Genomic DNA, 26,406 nt, shown 5'->3' on the forward strand with positions numbered 1-26,406 from the left:
CCAAATACCTTGTATAACCCAACCAAAACCAATAAAGAGAGTCATAACTCGTAACACGTAAAACTCATTCATGATACTCTGTTTTGATATCCCCTGCAGCTGATGGTTCTCTATTCAGCATAGCAAGTCAGTAAGAAAGTCAGCAACGTAACGCCTAGAGACTAGAAATGTTCCTTCCAGAACTTGAACCTGACGTCCCTGGTGGACGCCGTCTTGGCCGCTTCACGGATCTGCCGGGCTGCCGCATTCGGGCCGCAAAAGTACACTCCGATCTCCGTCGTCATGGCCGCATGGAAGCCAGGCATGTACGTCTGGTTATGCAGCCCGTCTCGCATCGCCGTGAAGAGCCGGTTAAAGTCGGGCCGGCCAAAGTTCGTGCGACTCCGGAGCTCAGTGAGCGGGTCGAGCTCCTGGCCGACGGAGTTGAGGTAGATGTTGGCGGCGGTATCCTCGTCCAGCCGCTGCGTGAGGTAGGTGTGGATGCGCAGGAACTCCGCGCTGCCCTGGCTGGCGGCGGCGCTGGCTGACTGGGACTCAAGCGATGACAGGAGGGCCTGGAACCATTCGAAGGAGGAGGTGTCCTTGCAGACCCAGATGAACTCGACCCGGCGGAGACGGCGGGGCGGGTTCGGCCCTGAGCGGAGGTGCCAGATGTTCTTGAGGATGGAGGCCCAGGGTGTGACGCCGATGCCGGTGCCGATGAGGACGGCAATTTCGTTCTCAAAGACGTCCTCGGCGGGGGCGCCGTAGGGTCCGTCGATGAGGAGCTTGGGCATTTTCTGGCCGTTCTGGAGGGCGACTTCGTACATCCCTAGCGGGTCTAAGCCTTCCATATCTCTGGCCTGTGCGGGACCGCATCCGAGAGCGTCACCGAGCGCTCGAGTGAAGTCACCCACTTGGCGGACGTGGATACTGATATACGGATCAAAGGGACAGGATGTGATGGTGAAGGGGTGCCACTGAGTGTTGGATACCTCGGGAACTTGGATGAAGAGCCATTGTCCGGCTTTGTACTTCATGCTGTCCTTGCGAAACTGGATTTCCATCGCATCTGACGAGTTGTGAGCCAACGTTAAGCACTGCAGACACGGGAGGTGTCGCTTACCATATGGATGACGGATCACCTTTGTGATGACGGTGGCCCGTCTGGACCGAATCTCGCGGTAGAGCCTCTCCAGGAGGTAGAGACCGCCCCCTACCAGTTCCCACCTCCAACCTTCGTAACCAAGGCAATGGTTCCAAAACCTCTTCCCCGCAAATGGGGAAATTGGTTCGGGAGTGTCTCGGACGAAGCAACCAGTTGCATGCGTGTAGAGGGCCAGCAGAAAAGGAACGAATAGGTGGTGCGTGTACCAGAAAGTCTCGAAGGACTGCTGTCGGATGCGATGGTGGGAAGTGGTATACATAAGCATCATGCACAGGAGCATGATATGGCCGGTGATTCCACCTGCCTGGGTATAATGAACCTGGATAGCAGTTACAGGGCGGATTTTGTCTTTCTCGATGTTGTAGAAACTTCGGTGGATTAGCAATCTCTAGATAGCATTTCAACCGCATCCGACTTACTTGACATAATGGGAAGCAACGTGTATGATAGTGAAGATGAGCAGCGAATACGCTACCTGGCGATGAAACCATATAGATTCGTCAAGAGGCAGCCATCGAATTCGGGGTCTCGCGAGAGTAATGAGGTTCCGGCACATAGGTAGCAGGATAAGAGTCCCATCAACGGTCAAGACCAGACCTGCAGCTCTGGAGAACCACACAGACCACTTCAATGCATTGAGGGCGTCCAATTTGTGGTTTGATGCTTGTATGTACCTGAACGCATATCAGTCAGTGTCATCCGGTCCCTCAAGCTATATCCCGACGTACCATCCTGCGGCGAAGATGCCAATATGTACACCCCAGAACAGAAAGTAAAACAAAATCTTAGATCCTGTAAATTGTGAGGACAGTGGATGCCGCATGTTGATGGGGCAGAGTTGGGGGATGTGAATATCCGGATAAAGAATTGGGAATCATCGACCGGCAATGATCGATTACCCCTGGAGGGTTCCCGACTGGATTAGCAGCAATGTTGTAACAGTCGACTACTTCTAAATTCTTTCAAGTAAGGATTGAAATCATGAACGCAAGGATCGGTAGCCGGTTCGGGAGCTCGCGATGGATGTCGAACGCTGTCGCTTCAGGGGTGATAACCGAGACAAAGTCATGTACCGATATTTCTTGTCAATGTCAGATCTACCAGGGCTAAGAGCCTCCATATAGAACCTTTCGCGGTTATTATGGCCAAGAGAAGAACGCAATGCGGCGCGTAAGTGTTGCGATGCCGGACAGGTTAATGGCCAACGCTACAGGGCGGGTGACAGTCAAGGAGAGAAGTCGGGACGAACAGAATCATGCTCAAGAAAGTCTAATGGCATCAAAAGAAAGAAAAAGGGATAGCATCTAGGACGGATGAATAGACAGATCGAACTCGTTAGATAGGATAGATGACGTTGAGAAGGTTTTTTTTTGCAGGAACTTCGCTTAGGTCGCTTGCTTGGTTTCCCGGCGTTGTGGTTTGGCTGCAGGGAGGAAGAAAGAGGGGGAAGGGGTCAAAGAAGCCACCAGCACAAGGGAATAATACTAAATTGGGTCTTCACTTGGCTAATGATCTTTCTAAATATTTTATATTTAATCATTTACTGGACAGTGCTGTATTTTGAGTTTTCAACACAAGTCAATAGTAGTTATCCTGGCAAACGTCCATGCCGACACACGGCGTTTATTTACCTCGGAGTACTTCAATAAATGATGCCTCCCATTCATCCTTCTGTGGCTGGCCAGTACCGTCACAAATCCCATCCATCTATCTACTCCATATAGATACTCATTTACACATTGAGCTTTGACGATCCACTGCCAATTGCAATCATACGATGAATGCGTAAAGTGACTGACTGGACAGAGAAAGTCTCCCAGTGTGTCACTCTTCGGATATGATCTCTTCCAGGTCAATAGCACGCCGAGATCGTCTGAGTGTGATAGATATCATGCCTATCACAAGTCCTCGTTCGGTCTTGCCGGTTATTACGGGGCATCGCCAAGGACTGTCTTTTCTCCTCGTCCTCTCGCTGTCTTTTTCCTGCTTCTCCCAAGTTCCACTGGCGTTCTCAAATCCTGGGGTGGTCCATCAGCGAACCATGTGGTACCGGGGTCAATCATGAACCATCCCAGCTAGTCGATACTATGGTCAAAATCTGGCGTTGATTTATTTTTAACTCTTGCGGGCCCGGATAAAAGCACCTGGATAGGGAGTCTCTATCCTGGTCTCTATCTAGGCACTTTGCAGTCTGTACTGACTCTACTGAGAACTGTCGCCAGTCCATCAGCGCAGGGAACAGCCAACTGACCAATCAGAGCCATTCTGCAGGCGCTCATCTCCATCACATTTGTTCTAGCCAATCAGAAGACGAACTCTTGCATCTCAATCAGAACGCCTCCCCCAGATAAGTATGTCGATACTCTTGGTGCCTTCATGTTGTTCGTATTAAATTGATGCCAAATATAGTCATTGGGGCCTGTTGATGTCGGGTCTCTAGATTCTTATGTCTATTCATAGATATTCACCACCAATCCAAAGTTGACAATATCCCCGATTTTGCGCCGCTCTCGAGGACCTGAAGAATCCATCCTGAAAAGGAATACAAAACGAGTGGTAGAATTATCATAAGATATGCACGTGGGCTCAAAGGTATAGACTCCGTCGCTCTAAATATCTACTTTGTCCCGCCTAAAACGAAGAACAATGAGCTGAAAAGACGGTGAGACGAACTCTGTTCTTTGACAATCCCGAAGTATAAGCTTGAATGGATTATCCCGAACGTTTCTCGACTGTCTCATACACAATAAGCTCATTCGCATATTAGTTTCTTAAACTCCCCTCATCGCCCTTAGAGAACTGTACTGTACTTACTGTAGAAGTGTCACACTCAACTCATCGGAAGCTGAATTTCATGAGAGTAAGGGACATCTAGTTCTCGGTTAGTTTTTGAGATGCCGTAACTCTACAATCCACTGCTATTTTCCTTTTCCAGTAACTGAAGTCCGATATTCGCAAGATGATAGACTGCTCATCTCAACTCTTGTCTTTTGAGGATTGTTATCACACAGCTGCATCGGCCGCTAAAGCGTGTTCCCGCTAATCTCCTGCAGTCTGTCACGCTCTGTTTCCTCTCCCATTCGTCGTCTTACTCGCTCATCCTGCACTTCTCATAGCGCCGGACTAGGGACTGCCAACCTACCAGCTTCAACATCTCCAGGATTTGCCAGGTCAAATTCAATTTAGTTTATTCGCTAGTGTCCTTGCTCTCGCCCAATCGGCCATGCTTTTTCACTCTCTGCATGATGAAGCCAAGAGGGGCTTTGACGGCCTCGAGCGGCCTTTCGCTTCAATTGGTTCTCAGCTTCAAGGCGATTGATCAGACACTGCGCGTGTCACAGTTGCTCTGACAATCCCAGAACGAGGTATCCCCAGCAGTGCCAAGTACTTATTTTTATGATTCTGCACTACTGCGCGGAGATATCCTCGCTAGTGATCATGTGGTCTCCCTCGCGGTGCTGATTTGGCACTGTAAGCTATCTATGTAACTAATCGCTTCCCCTCCCACTCATCCTGCCATCACGCTATTCACCTTTCTTCGCAAGCCTTCGTCGTCTGATTTCGACGCATTGATCGTCTCGGTTGATGTGATATCCGTGATACAAACCTTAAATTTTACAATCCGACTCGACTCATGGGAAGATAAGAGTAACCATACCATTGTTCACCTGCCATGTTACTGTCACCAATTATTCCATATGCGAGACCAACTGGCAAAGCGGACGTCTGATTTCGGTCCACGACAACGCTGACCGATACTGAGCCCTCAATCTCTGCATGGAAGTCTTTCGCTGGACGAAAGTCTGCTTGTCAAATATATAGCATCTAAGCCCTCGATCACCTGTCGTATTTCGTCGCCATGGGAAGACTGATCAAAAACCACTGGGCCCGCTTGATCATCCTCACCGCTGCAGCTTGTATGTGATTTCTTAATCTTCAAACTACAGCAGGACCAGCTGACACATTGGTCTCCTAGATCAAGTAGGCAGCGCTGTGGAGTGCTTCATCTGGCCCAAAATATTCTGGGACTTCACAACAAGAAATCTTAACGGCGCTGTAAAACCTACCCCGATACTCCAAATCCTCAACCTCATAATGGGCCTGCTCGGCATCGCATGGGAATGGCCGTTGAACCTTCTCGCTGGAACCCTACCACATCGCAGCATCGAAGTGCGACTCATCATGTACCCTCTCAGCGCTCTCCTCGCTGCCCTTCTCTACCAGGGGACGGATCCTGCCATATACTATCTGATCGGAATTGCGGTCTACTTCTGGGCGTACACCGAAGGCGAGGTGAGACTTGTGTTCGATTGCCTCCCATACATTACTGACGAATGACAGGTTGTATGCCCGGAGCCGTGGACTTTGCCGAAACGACACTTTCTCAAAGTGTAGCAGTTCAAAATTCTCTTACCGAAGAACCTTACATGTCACGAACTGAATATACGACGTAACGAATCATGAACGGGAGGAAAGGCGTTGAAACCTGAAGAATTAATACTCCGCCACCAGGAGACCTTGAGCGATTATGGGGACTGTAACATATGCCCGCCGGTAGAGTGGCCGGTCTAGAAGTCGAAGCTGCAAGAGCCAGTGGTTCTTGCTCATGTATATATAACATTTACCTGGATATATAACCAAAGTTACTGATCAAGCATCTGTCTCGTCCAGCTCAATGCCAAACCTCGGTAACGGTCACATGACATGGCCGCCAGCAACCGTGCCTGAGTGGCAAGGTCGCCATGATTGGATCCCAGTACAGGATTTCCCAGGGTAGATATCACACAGGATAATCCAATGCAGACTTTTGCAAACTCATTCGAGTCCATAGTATCAGGATTGAAGGGTCTATGAGCTCCCTGCTGGCCCGTCTTCTGAGCAGTTCTGCGAGGCACTGACTCCATCACCACTAATCCGCTCCAGCAAGGTCTTCGGTCAACAGCAGATATGTCGCCACCTGCTCCTGTTGCTGAGGACATTTCCCTAGCATATCAAGATGAAGCTGGCATCGACGACGAACATGATGTCCCGGTGAACAAGAAGACCACTTTCAATGGCAGACTGAACCAATACTTTCATGCATCCAAGAACGTCGCATCGACAAGGGAGTCGCTGTCGAAGGTTGCCTCAGCGCCGAATCTCCTAACAGCAACGACCAAGCGCAAACCCGACTCTCAATCAGAACCACCCAGTGATCCATCCAGCAATGCCTCGACACTTCAATTGCCCATCAAACGACCACGAACCCTCCGTTCAAGCCGATCCTCACCCGTAACCACCAGTCTCACCCCGCGCATCACCCGTTCCCGCTCCGCTTCTTCCACCACCTCGCTCCTTCCATCAACGCCCAACTCCCCTCTCACACCGTCCACAACACCAGACGAGACCCCCGCTCTAGGTCCCGCCGCCGACAACCCTCCACACCAGCTACATCCTCCACCTGCCTCCTCCGCGACACCATCCCGCCGAATCTCACCCTCCTCCTGGTCGGCGTAAACCCAGGCATCATGACCGGCACCACAGGCTTCGCCTACGCACACCCCTCGAACCTCTTCTGGAAACTCCTGCACTGGTCCGGCATCACCCCCATCCGCCACCCGCCCTCAGACACCTACCGCCTACCGGAACTCTACAACATCGGAAACACGAATATCGTCGAGCGCCCAACGCGAGACGCAAGCATGCTCAGCAAGGCTGAGATGAACGCGGGTGTCCCCGTGCTTGAGGCCAAGGTCGCGAAGCAGCGGCCCGAGGCGGTCTGTCTCGTGGGCAAAAGTATCTGGGAGGCTGTGTGGCGGGTGCGCAAGGGGAGGCCGATCCGCAAGGAGGAGTTCCGGTATGGCTGGCAAGATGAGACGGAGAATATGGGGCGATGTGATGGCCCTGATGGATGGGAGGGCGCGCGGGTGTTTGTCGCGACGACCACGAGCGGCCTGGCTGCTGGGATGAGTATCGCGGAGAAACAGGCCGTGTGGAATGAATTAGGGAGCTGGGTTATTCAGCGCCGGGAGGCTCTTGCGGGCAAGCTGCCTAGCCAATGATGCATATAGACTACTGCCATAGGTATATAGACACAATACTGATCTACGACAACTTTTTTGACACAGTGACTTGGAACTCAGTATTGATACCAGGACAGCAAGCTCAGCCCGCTATCCATACTTCATTGAATGGGGCTATCATAAGGTACATATCTCCAGATTCCTTCCACCGGGTGAGGGAAACCCATAAATCATCATCGCTCATAGAATGTAGTGCAGCATAGCCCATGAGGAACAACCACAACCGTGACCTCAATCTACCGGAAAGCAGGCCCATTGGTCATGTTCGTGTCGGCCTGGTGCTCGGTTTGCTGCTCCAGAATCAGCTTCTGCCATAGCTATTCCCGCAGATTAGAAAGAAAACTTACAGTATAAGTCTGGAAAGTCCCCCTCTCCAGAATCTTCACAATGCAATCGTCGATATTGTGAGTCCCGAACTCATTGTCCAGACTGGCGTTGCTGGCGCCGTCCAGAACACCCTGGGATCCGTGTCTAGAGTGCCATGGGTTAGTATACGCTGTACTTGTACGACTGCACCCTGCACCTAGGGGATTAGGTGCAATCAGATCAGACCAATTGGCATAGACATACCTGTGAGTAACGAAGATCTTGAAACCGTTTACCACATCGGAGAGGGGAATTGAGCGGTCGTTCTTCCAGTTCTTGAGGGCCGCGGGGTCCTCGACGAAGACGATGAAGTCGTCGGAGTTGCCCTTGTAGAAGACCTTGGAGCTGGGATCGTTGGCACGCATATTGTTTTGTTTATTGTGATGTTTAAGGTATGAAGTCAAGGTATGAAGAATTGATATGAAGCGAATGGCTTTCTGAAAGAAAAATCACGCTTCTGGGAAGTTCGAGAGGTTGCAAGGACTGATCGCGTGAGGTGATGATTGATGACGTCACGAAGGTGTTATGCGGAGAGGAAGCTCAAAGTATGAGAACGTCTAGTTACGAGGGCAAAATGATATAAATGATGCGTGTCAGATAGGAATTGGATGTTGTTTTAGCTGAAGTCAATTATTGATTACTGCTGCAGACAGAGCTCTCTTTATATAAGGTCATCTGTTGAGGAACCTGCACAGCCATCAACCCCTCCGACGTCATCGGTCTCTCCCAGTTACAACTTCATCCTCCATTTACTGTTGATGGGTCCGCTCTGAGTAGCGCAACCCAGCTGATTGACTGCTACAAGGAAGTCTGGTGGGGAGAATCTTTCATCATGTAATTCACTCACTTGTCACCGTTATTCGACTTTGAGCTTAGGCTAATCCGTAGTCTCCTATGCTATTCTATTACGTCTCGCCAAGGGTGCAGCAATACCAGCCATGCATATCCCCAGTCCTCTACCCACACTAACCCGGTAACCCCACTGCCTAACGAAACAATGAGAACAAAGAGTGATGATAACAATAATGGTATACCATTTCTGTATCCCTGACAGTGACCCATGGCGTGTCTGTCGTATTTTCAATGTGCATTGCATCATTATGCTCCACCATCCACACGCAAAGCTAAATGCAAACCTCTCTTTGAGCTCCTCCGAGATACTGAGTTGAAGATGCCTCGTACTGACACCTTGGGAAAAGGTTGGTCTGATTGCCCCTTATACTGCAAAGGCAGATCAGCATGAGAAGCAGACTTGTGTCTGGCTTGAAACCTGACAGTTAGAGCTCGTCGAACCGTTCCCATGCGACTCATAGGCGAGGCAGCCTTCTTCTTATCCTCAAGGACAGGCGATTCGTCAGTTCTACCCTTCTCATCCCAGTCTATTTGCTCATTTTTGCTGGTTTTTGCAGGAGCAAGTACTATGGCAGGACGCCTAGCGGTTGGAAGACCTCCAGAGCTAGAACGTCTGTACCCCCTTCCCGAATAGCTACCATGAGCTTACTAGGCTTGAGCAAGTCCTTGCCTTTGGCCGGAGGCATTCCAGGATAAGGCAGTGAGCTCTTTGTGTATATGTTGAAGATGAATCGTTCCAGATCAACTCTATCCTGTCTTCTTGTTGTCAGGACCAGCGCTGAGGCCCAAGGGGGGATCTTTGGGCGTTCGATTTCTCCATCCGCCTCAGGCGATGCCTCTCCAGGCCGGTGCGTTTTCCTGATCACAATATGCTGCAAATTCGCCTTACTCGCAGAAGTGGCCAATGAGTGGATGGAAGTTTTTCGGGACAAGAGAGTTGTTAAACCCGTCGAGCATTCAAGTGGGAGTAGACCTAGCACCTCAAAGGAGTATAGATTTGATTCCGATTGTCCTGCTGTCGAAACTTCGGTCAATGCCGCCGCCGCCCTAAGTATCTCGGTTTTCCATTGTTTTTCTTCAAGCGCCGATGACGCGCTCAAGACCAGCTCGTATTGATTATTTCGATGTTCAAATATGAGCTTCCACGAGAATAAGCATCCGTAGCAACATAGCCCTGTCCCGAGATTAAGCGTGAGCCACGGACAGGGAAAGTGGTTAAAAAGGGTCGGGATGTATGCCGCTTACCTCTCCCATTTCTCAAGGTGTCGATCTTTAGATCGCGGACGTACAAGCACGCCACAGCCTGGAGTCTTGAACAGCCGTCTCTTGAAGCAGCCAGAACAAGATAGCTCTCAAACAGAGCGCAGACGACGTATTCACCCACAATATCTGCCGGTAACTGGTAGGTCGCATGAAGAACACCACATAGTTTGATGGGTCCCAATTGTAGGTAGATATCGTGAACAATGTCCTGCATGCCAGATCCCTGCTTGTCAGTAATCTCTCAGATTAAGGAAAGCGACTATGGGCTCACCGGCTCTGGCAATTCCAGCTTTTCTCTCAGCAAGAGGGTTTTTGCAATAAGTTCCCTCTGCTTGAGAGTTTCATTGGCTTGATTTACTCGCTCGATTGTTGGGCGAAGGCCATCCAGTACTTCCTTGATCTTGTCATGCGACAACGGGTCATCTTGGATCGGCGTGCACTTTAGTAGCTCCCTCAAGAACAGCTCATACTTACAAAGGCGCTGAACTGGCTGAGGCTAGTTAGCACAGAGATGGCGGATCTGGAAGGTGGGGTTGGAAAAACCTTGACGACGAGATCACTCAAAGACATTGATCTATTATCTGTCAAGAGCTTGTTCTCCAATGACGTCACAGACTTTGAAAGAGATTCTATGCCTCCTTCGAACGTTTCCCAATTCGGTATTGACCCGCGCAGAAGGCTCACGTCCTGCAAGAGTAGTTCAAAATTGCTACAGAAGTCTTCATAGAGCTTGAAGGACATTGACTGCACAGAAAAGAGTTAGCACAATAAAGCGTGAGCCTGGATGCAAACACGTACCAATTCAGCAATCTCATAAGCGATGTCATAGGCTTCCGAACCTTGCGCAGCCAATGAGTTGAGGTGGGCAATTATCGATGTCTTCAGGCTCTGCTTCGTCAAGAATCTGCTTTGAAGGTTGTTAAGGCGTTTCAAGTCAATCGCCCTCAAGCCTTTAGCAACGCCCTGAGGGAACAGCTTATCGACCTCGGATGCAGCCGAAACGGACTTGGGGCTCACGGCACGAGCCCTTGCCAAGAAGGTCTGGTGTAGTTCTCGAATCTGTTGGACGTTGCGATATATCGGGGGTCTGACGGAACAGATGAGAAGTACCTGGTCGATTGACGGGAAAAAGTTAGTTTCAAGGTCAATTACACGAGATACTACTTTCGGGCATACATCAGCAAGGGCCTTCAACCCGAACACGTAGTCGGTTTCAGTAGTGATGATCTCCCGCAGTATTTGACGCCTCTCAAGAGAATGAAGTAGCACTGCATGGGATATCGAAGGGCTGACACTGGGCCTCAAACTCTCGATTGAACCACGACCGCCCGAATGTATGCTGGGGTTGAAGGTGCTCTGTGTTGCAGCCCTTGATCTCCCTACGCTTTGGTCAGTGAAGCTCGCTGTTTTGACAATCCCCAGATGTGACGAATGTGCCGATAGTTGTTCCCATTGTTGATCTTGAAGCCCACAGTGAGGTGGCCAGTCGTCGTTGGAGCACTTGGTCAACAGGATCTCGGGCCAACCGTCAACGTGTTTCTGGGCTGGAGAAGGAAGACTCCTCTTCAGCCAGAACTCTTCAAACCATCTCCTGAATGATCCTGAATCAGTTGTCCGTCCTCCAGAGTCCTGAACTATATCACTCGCGTCCACTACTTTCACGTCTGGGTTCGGAGGTTCAACGAGAAGGAGCGGCGTTTCGGATAGGGTATCCTCCTTTGACTCTTCCATGTTGCGTGAGCATGCGAGCCTGATTCTAGAAGAACTGGAGTATGAACTGTCTGAATAGCAAGTTCGAGGAGTTCGTTTCAAAGACATAGTGCAGGCGTGCAGAAACCAGTAGGCCCGACAGGAGTCAATCAGCTTTATGGAAGCTGCGACTGGCGCGGAGGAAGCAATGACAAACAAAACATGACTCTAGACGCCTGCTGTAGGATCTGCAGGACTGAAGTTTGACCATCTGCAATGCTATACTGTCCATCCACCTTCTGTTTGCCTTGCGTTTCTGCATCATTCTGCTTGTCATGTTCTCTAGAGAGGTATAGCAGGAGAACACTGCGACAACACGTTCATAGCATCCTTCTTGGTTGATGAAATGCACGAAAGGAAATACAAACACAGGAGTAAGTGAAAAAGTCTATTTCATTCTTTGTTGGCTTGAATCTACCTATACTCTCCAGTGTAGACAATTAGTGGAAAATGGAAGCTTGATGTGCCTAGAACAGCAAAGCGGCCTTTCCGACCCCGCAGGTTATCGACTTATCTTTCAGGTGGACCCGCCACTGTCGCCCATCAGTTAGCTCTCTTCGACTACAACCAACAACTTACCAAATAGCACTACGATGGTCTAACTATACCTTGTCATCAAGGGATGGGAATACCCATGAACGATAATATTCACGCCCCCACTGTACCCTCTGGACCTACGTCCGGAGGGGTTCCCCGCGACCTGTCCAAGCTGACCATGGTGGACCTGATGCAAGAGAAGGAACGCATCGAAGCAGAACTGTCGGCCCTTAGCGCCGTGTTGACGTCTGTGAGTCGATCGGATTTATCCAGACATCTCCGGATGTTACGACTGACAATGTGTGTTTACAGCATGGCGTGAATATGAACACGTCCCTCACGACCTTTGATGGTTTTCCGCGAGACGATATCGACGTTGCGCAGAGTAAGTTTCATCGGATTTCCATATGCGGTACGGAAACTAAATCTGAAGCATAGTCCGCACGACACGAGCACGAATAATCCACCTGCGAACAGACCACAAAGAAGTGATGAAGCATCTCGAAAAGGGTCTCCATGAGCATTTCGCCAGTCTTCAACGTGCGCAAGCCGCCGTTGCCGCTGGCGGCATGAACGGGACTGCAGTTCAACGAAGCAACTTGGGTGAGAGCAGTTTATCAGATGCTGAAATTATTGGGACGCCATTTGCCAAGGTGAACAGCGTGGTGCCTGGTAGTCCTGCGGATCAGGCTGGGTTGAAGGCCGGGGACACCATACGAAGCTTCGGAAATGTGAACTGGATCAATCACGAACGTCTATCTAAGGTAGCACAAACAGTGCAACAGAACGAAGGAGTAAGTGGTCGCATCCTCTTCCCAAGCTACACCTGGCTGACTTTACGCAGCGCACAATCGTCGTCAAGATCGTAAGAAAGGACGGACCTGCGTCCAATGACACTACTGAGCTGAGTTTAGAACTCATACCACGCCGTGATTGGGGAGGTCGTGGTTTGTTAGGTTGTCACCTTGTTCCACTGTAACAGGAGAACCGCAGGCCAGATTGACACTGGCTCAATGGCACTGCAGGAGGAAATGTAATTTCGTCATGACCTCTGCTCGTGCCTTGCTCCTCTTCTTGTGCTCTGACGAGAAATGCGGTATGGCTTTTATGATCGAGTCGAAGGTAGGATCAAGCATAAATTGGCGTTACTGTTTGTTTAGGCTGCAAGCGGAGACCTGAAATCCGAGAAAGAATGTATTAATAATTGATGCATGGAACTCCAAGGTACCTTCGTGCCTAATCTGTAAAAGATGTAGAACATGGACAAATCAAGAGAGATAATTGGGAAAATTGTACTCTGCAAAGCGTTGTTTTTCGTAGATCTACTGGCTTCACCTGCCCTCAGGCGTCCTTGGACTGCTATCTCGCGGGGCACTGTCATCCTCAGGCAACAACACGTGACTTCAACCTGTTGTGACCGACTCGGGGCAAAAATTCCATCAGCAGAATAGTCTTTCGCTCTGCTTCTCCCTGGCTTCAGCCGTTCTGTTGAACACACTTCTCTCCATCAACTGTCGCATATTTTTTGACGACTTTCCATAATATAAATACAGCGTGATTTTTTTCCGCGACTTGACTGTTTTCCATTTTCAAACATCACAGAATCATCGCTATGGCTGCTCCTACTACACCAACCTTCAAGCTCGTCCTTGTTGGTGATGGTGGTACTGGTAAGGCAAGTAAAATCACCCTCATATTGCTTTTCACTCTTGACATGCAGTATCTTGCTCTGCCTGCATTCTACCAAGGGTCGACGCTCATTGACCTACTTGCGTTCACTTGATTTCTTCGTCGCCCCCGCCCGCCAACGAGAAAAAAAAAAAATCACCCAGTGTCGAAGTTCCTCGCAGGATCGCTAACATTCATACCTTGTAGACCACCTTCGTCAAGCGCCACCTTACTGGTGAATTCGAAAAGAAGTACATTGCAACTCTCGGTGTCGAAGTGCACCCTCTGACTTTCACCACCGTATGCCCCGCCCGCAACCCCGCTCTATCGTTCCACTTTGCTTCTCCGAGACGACTAACCTTTCGCGATAGAACCTGGGAACGATCCAGTTCGATGTATGGGACACAGCCGGTCAGGAGAAGTTCGGCGGTCTGAGAGATGGATACTACATCAACGGCCAGTGCGGTATCATCATGTTCGATGTCACCTCCCGTATCACGTACAAGAACGTCCCCAACTGGCACCGTAAGTTATTGTCAACTTATCGTGGAGAGTGGTGGCCATACTGATCATCACAAAACAGGTGATCTCGTCCGTGTCTGCGAGAACATCCCCATCGTTCTCTGCGGTAACAAGGTCGATGTTAAGGAGCGCAAGGTGAAGGCCAAGACCATCACTTTCCACCGCAAGAAGAACCTGCAGTACTACGATATCTCGGCCAAGTCCAACTACAACTTCGAGAAGCCCTTCCTGTGGCTCGCCCGCAAGCTGGTCGGCAACGCCGCCCTGGTGAGTTTTACGCGCGTATATAGCCTTGTGGTTGCACTTTCAACTAACACGCCGACTCAGGAATTCGTTGCTGCCCCTGCTCTTGCTCCTCCTGAGGTCGCTGTCAACCCCGAGCTCATGGCTGAGTACGAGAAGGAGATGGCGACTGCCGCTGCCATGCCTCTGCCCGACGAGGAGGATGCTGATCTGTAAGCGTATCGCACAGATCGGATCGGGGGGCGAATTGCGGTCATTCATCCATGCCTGCGGTTTCCTCCCGGTCATTTGGATTCGTTACGCCATGCCTTGAGTTACGATACAACGATAGCGGTCGGTGGAAATAGCCTGAAGGGAAAGGTCGGCACTGTCATGCATTGGAATCTTACACAACTAGTAGTTTAGACGCTTATCACAATTTTTCTCCCTTTTTTCCCTTTCTTTCTCGCAGATGATAACTCTATTTACGACAACAAAAAAGCAAATCTGTTCACAAGATTGGGGCTATCTACGGATGGTCGAAAAAAAGTTTTCATACCTCTCTACCGTCTCTTTGCTTTTGAGGGGGTTACTCCTCTTACTCCCATACATAGCCTTACAGCGTAAGCTACTGCAGGGCAAATAGACATATCTACTACTTAGGTAGACCAATCCATGACATCCATAAGGTAGCAAACATTCGCCCCATATGGTATCTTATTGAGTCCCTGGAATTCCAAGGAACAACCTCTTGAATTAATTGATTCATTGTGGGTGACGTCATAGGCTTTCTTTTATTGGATTAGGTCAAAAGAACAACACTAGTGGTATGTCTCACCCGGTTGTATACCTCTCCCAGGAACTTGGACTCTACTTATGTAGATTGGCGAGTCATTATGGATGTACGCGAGCATGGATTTATGACATAGCATGAAATCTATGATTAAGGATCGAGACTGCATTCTATCTGCTGCTCTGAGTCTAATGATATCGCAGATGATAGATACGAACTTGTCCGGAATGTAGATAGAAAAGAAGTCAAATACAAAATAAGAAGGGGAAAGGTAGCGATGTAGGGTATCGTATCTGAAGTAAAGTTGAATCCGAGAGCAGAATGCCGCCAACGCCATACCGCGCATATCGAAATATAAGGAGCCGTTACCGAACGCCCTGTAGCAAAGTTTAGTTAGTCTCTAGTAAAAACGTTTGGAGGATGGGCTCGCATACGAATAAATAGGCCAGTTCCTGAGTTCCCAGGCGAGACACCTTCTTCTGGGCCTTCTCGTCCAGAGCACCATCAATAACCTCGCGCTTTTTCTCCTGAAGTTCAAGGATACGGTCCTCGACTGTCTTTTGTACAAGGATTCGATGGATATGAACCTGGCGCATCTGTCCAATGCGATGAGCGCGGTCGATGGCCTGGTCCTCGATGTAGGGGTTCCAGAAGGGGTCGAAGATGATGACCTGAGATGCAGCGACGAGGTTCAGGCCCGCGTTGCCGGCTTTCAGGGAAACCAGCATAATCTTGCAGTCTGGGTTGTCGGTGAATTCCAGAACGGCGGCATTTCGATCACCAGGTCTCATGCTGCCGTCATAGCGGCGATAGCCCCAGCCTCGACGCACGATTGGGACCTCGAGGAGATCCAGCAGCGATGTGAACTGGCTAAAAATGATCGTCTTCTCGCTATCCTCTCGGTCCTGGATCTCCTGAAGGATTTCGAGAGTCTTCTCAATCTTTGCACTGGTGACCCAGGTTTTCTCCAATCGGCGAAGGTACTTTTGTTTCGACTTGATATTCTTCGATGCCTCCTTCTTGAGTTCCGCAAGGCTCTTCTTGGTCTTCTTGGCTTTCTTTCCCTTCTTTGCCTTGGACTTTCCGACTGATGCTGGGTCATCCTCGTCATCAACGATGAATCGAGACAAACTGTCATCGTCATCATCGTCGTCGTCATCGCTATCGTCATCATCTTCTTCGTCACGAAGAGGCTTAAGGGACCCCACTTGATCGGGATCATCCGCATCCGGAGAATGAACCTTCTTGAACGTCAGATGGTCGGTGACCTTCTTCGGATCGACACGACCGCGACAGTTCGGACATTTGATCTCCGCTGCACCATCTTCACCGCGCTGCACGGCAAGCGAGGGATCGGTCATCCTTGAGAAACACTCGGCACAAGCGCTATGACCGCATGGAAAAAATATAATGGGATTGTCAACTGCGTCGATACAAATGGGGCACTCAAGATTTTCGTTCTCCTTGAGACGAACCACAACCTCGTCTCCGAAAGCTTTCGCATTGGCAACAAGGTCCAACTCGTCAGTAGCAGCATTGACCTCGACACTAAAATCAGTCATCAAGTGTGGGTGGCAGCAAGCCTGACGAAGCCGAAGAAGCAGAACGAGGATGTTGGAGTAGTTTCTTCCAATGGCGTTAGCCCTGAGATACTTGTTGAACTGAACCTGAGTTTTGCTCTCAAGCGCATCGTAGATGGCCTGTTCATCCTCGCTGAACACAGCATGCACCTTCTCTAAAACCCTGGGTGGAAGCCGTAGGATCGGCTGGCCGTCAATCTTCGATGTCTTGGTCCGTCTAAGCAGAACCGCCTTCACCAGAACCTGCAGTTGTTGCATAGCTTTATCGCGAGGCTCGCCAGGCGGACCCTTGAGTGGTCGGGTGAAGTCCTGAAAAGATTGGTCAACCTTCCATTAGCCGAACACGGCGTGATCATCGACACTTACCTTGTTGAAACGATCGATGCTGGAATAGGGTCTGATCCGGAGGAATTTCAACAATGAATGTAGTTCTTCGACAGTGTTCATCATTGGAGTTCCGCTCATACACCAACGATAGGTGGAATTGAGACGGCAACATGCTTGCGCGGATCTCGTATTTCGATTCTTGATGCACTGAGCTTCGTCTATGATGATTCGGTGCCACAGACTGCTCGGGCCGAGGCATGGCAGGTTTTTCAGCAAAGTTCGGGATAAAGCCTCCTCATTCGCGCCAGCCGACTGTAGTTCGTCATACTTTTCCCTGCGCTTCAGTTCCGAGGACAAAGTTCCGAACGTGGTGAGGACCACGTCGTAGTCTTTCAGGTCTCTGTAGCTGACCGCTCGCTTGTCACCGTGTAAAACATAGACTGAAAGTTGATGCCTACCCGGCTTGACAGCCTTCTGAATCTCTCGCTTCCACTGCTGCATTAAAGAGACCGGAGCAACAATCAGTGTGGGTTTCCGCTCTGGATCCGTAGACGGGCGGGACACCATGAGAGCAATGGCTTGTATGGTCTTTCCCAAACCCATGTCGTCGGCCAGGATACCGCCTTTCTTTTCGCTCTCTTCCATGGTCTTCATCCAGGTAAGCCCCAGTTTCTGATGCTCCAGCAAAGTGTATCTAAGCGCCTCTGGGGTGCCTTCCCGCTTTTCCTTGGCAATTTCGGTGTCTGGTCTGATCGTTTCGAGCAATTGTTTGATTTCTTCCTGGACTTGCTTGGGATCCACACCAGGCTCATAGAAATCACTAGATCGAGAAATATTGTTAGCATAATGATGCAAGTTGCAATCTCAAGGCGCAGGGCAGCATACCTGTAGCCCTTCAACGAAGCATAGTAATCATCAGCAGAAAGTCCAGTGGGGAAGCCGGAAGAGCCTGAGGGTGAGAAGTACGACGAAAATCCTTCAAAGACCGATCTTCCCGCCTGCTCTAACATCTGCCGGCTTGCTTGAAGCCTTGCCATAGTATTCTGCAAGACATTGGGCCCATACACAGAACCTTGAGGCGCACTGTATCCCGGTGGAATCGAAGGTTGAGTAACTGGGGCGTATCTTGCCAGCTCGGTTGCCACGCTCCGACGATTTGAAGAATGACCCGGACGGGTATTATAGCTCGGATACAGTCTGTGATGGCTTTGGGGTCTGGCCTGACCACTGTGGAAATCTCGGGGTGAGATCTCTGCTATATCGCTGTCATCACTATCGCGCAAGGTAATAAGTGGTAGATGCTGTACTTCTGAATGTCCCGATTCAGGCGTTGACGGAATGCTGTAGGATGAGCGCGAACGATCCACAAGACGATCCACAAGTGGCGTATTGATGGAACGATGCTCGGGAATGGAAGATGGTCCCGCTTCGCCGCGATATACCAGGGTAGCTTCAGAGGGAAACCGCATGGACGACCGTGCATAATTCGTAGAGGCGGTGCTGCGAGCTGAGGCTGGACGAGGAGGTTCATACAGCCCGTTCATGAGCATACGGGCATACTCTTCGTCACGACGCTCCTGCTCCTTTCGCTCTTCGAGCCATTGCTCTGCTTTTCTCTGCTCTTCCTGGAGTGCGCGCAGAGTATCGTCATTATCTAAGCCCAAAAGTCGCTTCAGTTCCTCAGACTCATCATTCAATTGGCTCTGATGAGTGTGAGACGACACTGTGCTAGAGTTAGAAGGACGTCTGTCGTCTGTCGCTCGCTTCTGTGGCCGTAAAAAGTTAAGGTCTCCGCTAGAACTCTGACGCCGGCGCTTCCGACTGGATTCAGCTTCCTCAGGAAGACCTGCAGGTTCCCTCGAAGCGGACATCGCAGAGCTAGAGCTTGAGGAAGCACGCCTGTGCGTCGATCCTCCTCCAAGTGACCGATCTAGGTCATCGTCGTCATAACCGTATGAGCTCGATCTCTTGCTATTGTTAGCATTTTCTGTTGACGCTCTTGATATAGTCCCTGAGGAACGACCTACGCTTATGGGGAGTCCAGGTCGATATGGGCTTATGTCAAGTCCAGGCTGATATGGCCGTCTCGGAGGAGACATAGCAGAGCTACCCCACTGAGGAGGACTCAAAGCACCGTTTGAACGTGGAAGAGCGGCGCCGTCCAGCTGTGCCTGAGACAATGGCGACCCAGGCGTACCCGAACGGGCAACCGGAGAAAGTGTTTCAGGAGTAGCTTGGCTGCCCCGACGCAGTCGTGCAAGGCGCGTCTCCAAGTCTCTGATAATGTCGAGTATTTCTTGTCTCTCTTCGACAGCATTTGGCCTTTGCTCATTTAAGCTTTGCAGAATGACTTGATGCAGTTGAAGATCGTCCTCGAGATCGTCAATGGACGCATCCTCCGCGATATTTGCCATGTTTGCGTGGAGGCACTCCCAGCCTGTCGAGAAACAGCCTGTCGCCTAGAGAGTAACAGATTCACTAGCCAAGTGGCGAAAAAAAGTTCAATACACTGTCCACTAATCTTAGATGGATGTTAAATGAGTGGCATTGAAAAGAATCGAAGAAGATGGTAAACAGTTGAAGAGACTCAAAGGAGTTGATGGTTTAAGGATTCTGGTGGTCCTTCTTGGCAGAAAAAAGCAACAGAGATAAAGCGTGTAACACGGTCGAGACAAAGAGTTAGGGAAGGCTGAGCAGTCCTGGAGGAGTTTCTGACTTCCTCTGTTGCTTTCTCTGACCAGCGCAATCGAGATTTAAAGAGTGTGTGTCTAGTTGACTTTGGAAAGGGAGTAGGAGCTGGGAAGGAGATGTATCCAACACGGTGGCGACAGCGCGGATACTTCACTGGATCAATTTTTTCACTTCATTGATTTCTCTTTCTGTCACTCAGGTTATTGTTGACAGGTCGGCACATTGAGGGGATTCTGGTCATAATGACTCCAGAAATTTCAACGTCTAACAATATCCATGGTTCCCATTGAGGAATATCGAATTTTTGCTACTTGTCTCTCACTCTGACGACGTCTTGAATTGGAACAAGCTCATCAAGGACAAATACTCTTAGAACACTCACAATAATGACGCTCAGTGATCACTTCATATTATCTGAATAGGAACGGTCGCCTTCTACTGTTTTTGAAGCAAAGCAATTATAGTCTGCAGAGACTTAACTCGTCCGGCCATACAATATGCTTTCGCAAAACATCGTCTCACCCCTGTGAGGATTTCACAAATTCCTCAACCGCAATGAGTTGATTCACAGCCATGATTCCCATCTAAGCCATCAACTGCTACAAGGGAAGATCCTCTTTATGTTGATATCGAGCAGACGTTGTACTTGATTTACAGGCTAGAATTATCCTAGCAAGAATTTCCCGTAAGGGGACCACTATGAGATCAATTATGCTGGCTGATAGCGCATCATTATATGTATAAAATCTCAAGCACACGATCATTTTCCTTTATCCAATTTTAGCATCCAAAACATTAGTCGGGATCACTGCTATGGCTGGAACAACAATTTAACCGTGTAACGAGGAAGCATCGGGGGAATGAACCGGCCCATGTGGATTTCTCAAGTGCTTGTGCTGGTCGTTGAGACTAGGTTGAGTAAGTTCTCGCATCGCTTTCTGTTCTGAGTATGGTTGAAGCCACTCAGATAGGCATAGGGTGGGGAGAAATTCATCAGTATTGTGCCGTAGCCAATCTATTGCTGGTCTGTTCCTGGATTCAAGTACTGTCTCTTCATCTTCTGAGTGCTCGCCGATTTTGTAATGGTACAAGTCCCTTCGCCTGAGGATATATTGTTCTGTAGCGACGCATATCTACACTCTCTATTCGCACTCCGTATAGGAGACTGTCTCGATTTCAATGATGGTCTGTATGAAATAGGTAAAGACAGAATGCACAATGCATCATCGAAATTGAAGGTTACCCATTCCATGGAATCTCAGCGATCAATCACAGGGAGCCTCCAGCCTCGGCAAGTTCGAAAGCTGACAGCGCCATGCTATGAAGATCCCCCGACCGCCCCCAGCGGAATTCACATGTCTGCCCCGAACTCTCCGGGGAAGCTGATCGTAATCCAAATCCCAGCTAATAACGACCTAATAAGAAGAACAATATCCCCAGTCTTCTTCTCCTCCTTCTATCGTATCTGACTTCGTACTACCAACTATCCATCACTCCTTCATCCAACCCTCAAAACCCAAAAGTCATACAATCCATCACCATGTCTCTCAAGAACGGTACGTCATCCCCACACCACCCAACCAACCGACCAGAAGCGCAAGCCCAACTAATAAACCCCCCGAGGAAAACAACAGACGCCTTCCCCTCCTCCGCCGCCTTCGACGTGATCAACTCCGCCCTCCAGTCCGACGAAGCCGAGCGCAAAGACGCCATCAAGAACGCCAAGGCCATCGTCGCGTTTAACCTCAAGAACGCCTCCGGCCAGGAGGAGAGCTGGTACCTCGATCTCAAGGACAAGGGCGTCGTCGGCAAGGGTGCTGCCCCCGCCGGTGGAAAGGCTGATGGTTCGTTTACATCCCTCTTCTAAGGATCAGTGGAGTGGGTTGGATGCGGTCAAGCTGACATGAATTGAATGCATAGTGACTCTCTCCCTCTCCGACGCCGACTTCGCTTCCCTGGTTAGCGGCAAGGCGAATGCGCAGCGGCTCTTCATGGGCGGCAAGCTCAAGATCAAGGGGAACATCATGAAGGCGACGAAGATGGAGCCTGTGCTTAAGAAGGCGCAGAGCAAGGCTAAGCTATAGATACCCCTTCGTGCTCGCTTTTTCTGGATCGCTTTTTTCTCGACGATGTATTTATTTGCTACATAACGAATACACATGTCCTATCATTCTATTTGTATTCACACAGGGTTCAAATGTTGTCTGGAAGATGGGCAATTGAAGGAAACGACAGTATTAAACTGCAAGAAGAGAAAGTAGCCGCAGCTAAGAAGGCAAGAATGGCAAGCTGCCGGATAGAACCCCTACAAGGTAAAATAAGCGATCGTGTCCGCGTATGTAGCAAGATTATCGCTGTACACCGCCAGCGAGACCCCGTCCTTCACGATCATGTTCGTCGTTCCCACCGTGCTTAGAGCGTAGACAACCAGCCCGCTGGTGCTGCCCTCGATGCTAAAGATTTCACTCTGACATTTCCCGCCCGGGTAGTCGGAGCAGGAGGTGCTATAGGAGTTGAAGAAACTGTAGAGCCCTGCACCGTAGATCAGAGTGTTCTGGCTGTTCAAGACCCGGAGACCGAGCGCATCGCAGTTCCCGGGTAGGCAGCTGCTGTAGTCTGGGTCGTTCAGAGCGGTGTTCCTAGGATATGGGCCATTGGCTGCGTTGGGGTTAGGTTGGTAGTATCTGATTTGGTCAGTAAGATAATTCTTACTGAAACGGCAATTATTAACTCACGGTGTTTCTGTCTGGATGAAGCTCGTAACGACGGACTGAGAGCCCGAGAACTGATACTGATACAGCGAATGGTGCTCAACACCGGTACCGTACCTGAAACTGAAGTCAGTTTGAAGACAAAAACCTGCGAGTGGGCCTATGACTTACAGCCAAATGTTCTTTCCTTCTACCAGAAGCCCTCGGCCAGTGTAGACAGAGATTCGGGTATCGCCACCGTTGTCGAGGTCATGATCGGCTGTCCACAGCCAAACATTCTCGAGGTAGACATTACTGGCACTGCCCGTGATATGCATCGACATGTAAGCCGCTTCGCAGGCTGCCGAGACAGCTGCAGATGTCGGGCACTGTACGGCTTGTAGGTTTGATCCCGCAAATCCCCCGATTCGCGTGTGAACATCCCACATGCCTGAGCCTTGACTTGCCGCCAAATTCCACTCAATAAGCACGGCACCCGGCGTCGAGCCTTGCGTGCTGACGATCATGTCTGACCATTCGATGCTTCCAGACTCGCCTGCCTTACCAACTTGAATCACCGGCACAGGCTGGTTGATGTTGGACCACCGACTTCCGCTAGCCATGATGACCGGATATGCTTCTCCTACAATCCGCGAGCCAGGGGGGATGTAGAGTGTGCCAGTCACCTTGTACACACCCTGATCGAAATAGACAATTCGTCCTGAACCGACTGCGGTGGTAAGAGCAGATTGAATTGCGGCAGTGTCATCAGTAGAGCCATCGCCCTTAGCTCCAGCACTTCGTACGCTCAGGAACGAAGAAGTCGAAGATGCTTCATACTGCGGCTTTGACTTGGTGTAATATCTTCCACCAGACAGTAGAGCGCTGGGTCTTGTTGGCGCAGTAATCGCACCCTGAAAGTTGGTCGGTCCGGAAGGAGTATACTTGTGTCCCTGACCCCACGCAGCGATGGTCATGGCTCCCGCTGACCCGGCAAGGACTGTCCCACTTGGGCCCTTGACAGCCACGGGAACGTTGTTGAGGGCCACATTCTCCAGAATCAAGCTACCATTGCTCTGGCTCGAGCTCTGCCAGGCTGTCTCAACGAATACAGGACAGTCCTCAATCGTACTGTCAAGTACAATGGCAGATCCAACCAGCTGAGCTCCAGGACCGCCGTTGGCAATTGAAAAGGCCGTGGAGCAGTTCGTCAGAGTAAGTCCTTGGTATGTCCAGCCCCAGTTCCAAATCTGGGATATGCCAACCACGGCATCTGAAATGTGCAGATTGCGCATGGTGAATTGCTGGTTTCCGATGTTGAAGCCATACAAGCCGCCTACGGTCGTAACGTCGGTTATAAAACCGCCAGATCCTTTAGGAAATACTCAGCTGTGTTTCGCTTCGTACAGAACAGAATCTATGGCTTACCGTTCTCAATGAAAAGGCCTTGATGCTGCGTCCCCGCGCCAGAACTCATCCTGATCTGGACATTTTGAATGCTCGTAGCTTGGCCAGTAGGCCAATGAATACCGGTGGCAGCAGTGCCCGCAGGTATAGCAGTCAGATCGAGGATCAAATTGCGAATTTGCCTGAAGAAGACATTGGTCGATATCCAGCCCTGGTTACCGTCGCTCTGATATTGATCGCCGTCTATCAGACCGAGTCCTGTGAATCCTGGCGTCGCCTTGATGACAGGAAGCGAGTTTGGATTACCAATAATCTGGGTAAAGTAGTAATCAATGATCGGCGAAGAGATTATATATGTGCCGGCTGGGAAGTAGACAATCGCAGGGGTTGTCGTTGAAGAGTCGCGACTCGCTGGGGAGAAACGACCCCCATCGCTCATAGCTGCGTTGATCGCAGCAGTATCATCCGTTACACCATCACCTGGAGTTTATAATAAGAACACGAACTGCCAGTATCGTTACGCGAGGACGCACCTTTAGCACCATAGTCCTTGACATTGCGAAAGACCTTGTACGAAGAAGGGTTTGGATTGAAGGCCGCGATACCCTGATGAGCGATGTCTGCAAGCCAGTATGCCGGATCATCAACCGCTGCAGCTGCGGCTGCAGCAAGGTTAGAAGAATGCCCTACAGCCGCCGCAACCGTCGGGGAGGCGCTGATCACTCCCGACACACTCGAGGATGGTGCAGCCGAGGGGCTACGAACAGGGCTGCTGAAAAGCTGGGCGCGCACTCCGGCAAAGAGCCAAATAGAAGCAGCAAGCCAATTGACATGCATTTTGGAATTTCCTGAAGCAACTCAGGTGGTCGAGAGTAGGGTGATGAAGAAGGGGCCCTTCATCACAATAGTCGGGGCATTTGCGCATTCTTATATGCAACGAACTGCATACGAAGTGTCACATTCTCAAATTCGATCGCTTCAGCACGACATAAAGTGGACGTGTCTCCAGGATACTCCCCCTAGCCGACCAAAGCATTCATATTCATTGAGGTGTCAGCGGGCCTACCCTAAATCCCCACATCAGGCATGACACGACGCAGGGCTAGGGAAAAGCCGAACGCCACAGGCGGCGTCTACATGCACAAGAGAAAATGGCATTGCCGTATTGGGAAATATCTCCTTTCCAATGCGGCATTCTTGCTGGGGAAAGCTGGGCGAGACGGCTGAAGAACAGGGCAGAGTGGACGGAGTGACATGGTTTGAACCCTGTCATCATGAGTGACTAGTCGAAAACACGTCTCCGAGGAAGCAACGCAATCAATTCGAGAAGCAAAATTGGGCATACGGTGTGACGGTGTGATATGCCATGATGCCGGACTGAGTCGTCGTAGAGTTTCCTGCAGCCACTGAGGTGAGAGCGCACTCCGATCAGGGGGCTGATCCATCTCAATTTCTCAAATAGTCTGGCTGATAGGCATGAATCTTTGGTCCTGAATGAAAGAAATTTAATTTAAAGTAAATGTTAAACTGACTCGATTTGCTTTGATTCGCCGTGCCATTCCTTTTTGAACCAAGCGGCAAAGCCTCCGACACTATTCAAAAGCCACGTCCATCCCGTGCAGGGGATGCCAATGTGACTGAGGCGCCCCAGATGACTCGGCGAATGTGACTTGAAATCGGCTCCTGACCGGGATAGAGCAGCACTGTAGTATGCAGGAGGTCACCAGCCTAACTCATTTAAGAGGAAGGCTTGAATGCCGAAGTTTCAGACAGAGTAATAGCTAAGTATTTAGAAGTGTCTTCGCTGCAGCCTGCAGGTCCAGGGAGTCAGGGACAGTCGACTCACCGAAATGCGGAGTACCTGGACTATGGGGCAAGGAAGAGATGATCCACTGCGCTGCGCAGTCTGCCAACATCGTACAGACTACAGAGTAGAAATCTGCTCAGCATACTCCGTAGGTTCAATCTATTGAGCCTGAGAATTAAGACGAACATTTAAGTAAAACTGCACCGTAGATAGATGATACTTCATCTACTGAGGCGTCAGAACTGATTACTGTGCACCGTAAGTCTATAACAAAGCCGTCATACTAAAGACTCTATACCAATACCGTTATGCCGTTATAGCAAAGCTGTTATAGAAAAGCCGTTATATCAGAACCGGCATATTAATCTTCGGCATAAGGTTACCCCACGCAGGGTATATCATGGCAGGCAGATCCACACATCTCAGACGGCTCGTCAAATGTAACTTCTGTCAACTGAGAAATGTAACCACAGACCACACTTGCATTCGTACGATCATCGTTTCGGATCAAGCTTGGGCGCCAAAACGGTCTCTCCTCCGTCGGCAAGTGTCCTTCAACTCCGAAGGCTGCGGTGTTGAGCATCTAAAAGAAATCCAACGGTCAATAAGCGGTTTCCGAAAGCCGCTGGGTACGCCAAAAAACCTGCTTGAGCAAACGATATCTACTAAGATCACACGACAGCCCAGGCACTTCCCCCGCATTATGAATGTGCGTTTAATTGG

The 26,406-nt window shown here is 50.0% G+C and overlaps 9 protein-coding genes across 9 annotated transcripts; 4 read left to right on the forward strand and 5 right to left on the reverse strand.

Annotated features, from left to right (window-relative positions):
• Positions 1-161: 161 nt before the first annotated feature.
• On the reverse strand, positions 162-1,970 carry P174DRAFT_418954 (putative NADPH oxidase (NoxA); the record flags this gene model as incomplete). The annotated part of the gene is made up of 4 exons (XM_024824750.1): positions 162-1,051; positions 1,106-1,515; positions 1,567-1,821; positions 1,876-1,970. The coding sequence occupies 4 exons, from the start codon at positions 1,968-1,970 to the stop codon at positions 162-164; spliced, it is 1,650 nt and encodes a 549-aa protein (XP_024683579.1).
• Positions 1,971-4,611: 2,641 nt separating this feature from the next.
• P174DRAFT_510856 (mismatch-specific DNA-glycosylase) lies at positions 4,612-7,188 on the forward strand (the record flags this gene model as incomplete). Its single annotated transcript, XM_024831725.1, has 4 exons — positions 4,612-5,064; positions 5,124-5,440; positions 6,071-6,513; positions 6,546-7,188. Exons 1-4 carry the CDS (start codon positions 5,007-5,009, stop codon positions 7,186-7,188), a joined length of 1,461 nt encoding a protein of 486 aa, XP_024683580.1. The 5' UTR covers positions 4,612-5,006.
• Positions 7,149-8,184, reverse strand: P174DRAFT_439656 (SBDS family protein). The gene is made up of 3 exons (XM_024826863.1): positions 7,780-8,184; positions 7,557-7,680; positions 7,149-7,499 (listed from the first exon to the last, which is right to left on the reverse strand). The coding sequence occupies exons 1-3, from the start codon at positions 7,938-7,940 to the stop codon at positions 7,446-7,448; spliced, it is 339 nt and encodes a 112-aa protein (XP_024683581.1). The 5' UTR covers positions 7,941-8,184; the 3' UTR covers positions 7,149-7,445.
• Positions 8,185-8,673: 489 nt separating this feature from the next.
• P174DRAFT_458586 (putative Rho guanyl nucleotide exchange factor) lies at positions 8,674-11,421 on the reverse strand (the record flags this gene model as incomplete). Its single annotated transcript, XM_024829685.1, has 6 exons — positions 8,674-9,023; positions 9,047-9,601; positions 9,673-9,913; positions 9,962-10,129; positions 10,165-10,434; positions 10,489-11,421. The coding sequence occupies 6 exons, from the start codon at positions 11,419-11,421 to the stop codon at positions 8,674-8,676; spliced, it is 2,517 nt and encodes an 838-aa protein (XP_024683582.1).
• A 552-nt stretch (positions 11,422-11,973) lies between these two features.
• On the forward strand, positions 11,974-13,272 carry P174DRAFT_386095 (putative 26S proteasome non-ATPase regulatory subunit Nas2). The gene is made up of 4 exons (XM_024823288.1): positions 11,974-12,226; positions 12,289-12,361; positions 12,415-12,770; positions 12,821-13,272. The coding sequence occupies exons 1-4, from the start codon at positions 12,062-12,064 to the stop codon at positions 12,953-12,955; spliced, it is 729 nt and encodes a 242-aa protein (XP_024683583.1). The 5' UTR covers positions 11,974-12,061; the 3' UTR covers positions 12,956-13,272.
• P174DRAFT_510858 (Ran family GTP-binding nuclear protein) lies at positions 13,258-14,908 on the forward strand. The gene is made up of 5 exons (XM_024831726.1): positions 13,258-13,651; positions 13,852-13,944; positions 14,016-14,169; positions 14,228-14,433; positions 14,494-14,908. The coding sequence occupies exons 1-5, from the start codon at positions 13,589-13,591 to the stop codon at positions 14,623-14,625; spliced, it is 648 nt and encodes a 215-aa protein (XP_024683584.1). The 5' UTR covers positions 13,258-13,588; the 3' UTR covers positions 14,626-14,908.
• Positions 14,909-15,310: 402 nt separating this feature from the next.
• P174DRAFT_449508 (DEAD/DEAH box helicase) lies at positions 15,311-19,996 on the reverse strand. Its single transcript, XM_024828851.1, has 5 exons — positions 19,116-19,996; positions 17,974-19,055; positions 17,128-17,908; positions 15,616-17,070; positions 15,311-15,558 (listed from the first exon to the last, which is right to left on the reverse strand). The coding sequence occupies exons 1-5, from the start codon at positions 19,500-19,502 to the stop codon at positions 15,547-15,549; spliced, it is 3,717 nt and encodes a 1,238-aa protein (XP_024683585.1). The 5' UTR covers positions 19,503-19,996; the 3' UTR covers positions 15,311-15,546.
• A 1,323-nt stretch (positions 19,997-21,319) lies between these two features.
• Positions 21,320-21,863, forward strand: P174DRAFT_458590 (SCP2 sterol-binding domain-containing protein; the record flags this gene model as incomplete). Its single annotated transcript, XM_024829686.1, has 2 exons — positions 21,320-21,623; positions 21,700-21,863. The coding sequence occupies 2 exons, from the start codon at positions 21,320-21,322 to the stop codon at positions 21,861-21,863; spliced, it is 468 nt and encodes a 155-aa protein (XP_024683586.1).
• A 221-nt stretch (positions 21,864-22,084) lies between these two features.
• P174DRAFT_458591 (glycoside hydrolase family 55 protein) lies at positions 22,085-24,713 on the reverse strand (the record flags this gene model as incomplete). The annotated part of the gene is made up of 5 exons (XM_024829687.1): positions 22,085-22,463; positions 22,515-22,607; positions 22,662-23,841; positions 23,898-24,356; positions 24,410-24,713. 5 exons carry the CDS (start codon positions 24,711-24,713, stop codon positions 22,085-22,087), a joined length of 2,415 nt encoding a protein of 804 aa, XP_024683587.1.
• Positions 24,714-26,406: the final 1,693 nt, after the last annotated feature.

This window comes from Aspergillus novofumigatus (assembly GCF_002847465.1).
Source record: "Aspergillus novofumigatus IBT 16806 chromosome Unknown P174scaffold_3, whole genome shotgun sequence".
Taxonomy (NCBI): domain Eukaryota; kingdom Fungi; phylum Ascomycota; class Eurotiomycetes; order Eurotiales; family Aspergillaceae; genus Aspergillus; species Aspergillus novofumigatus.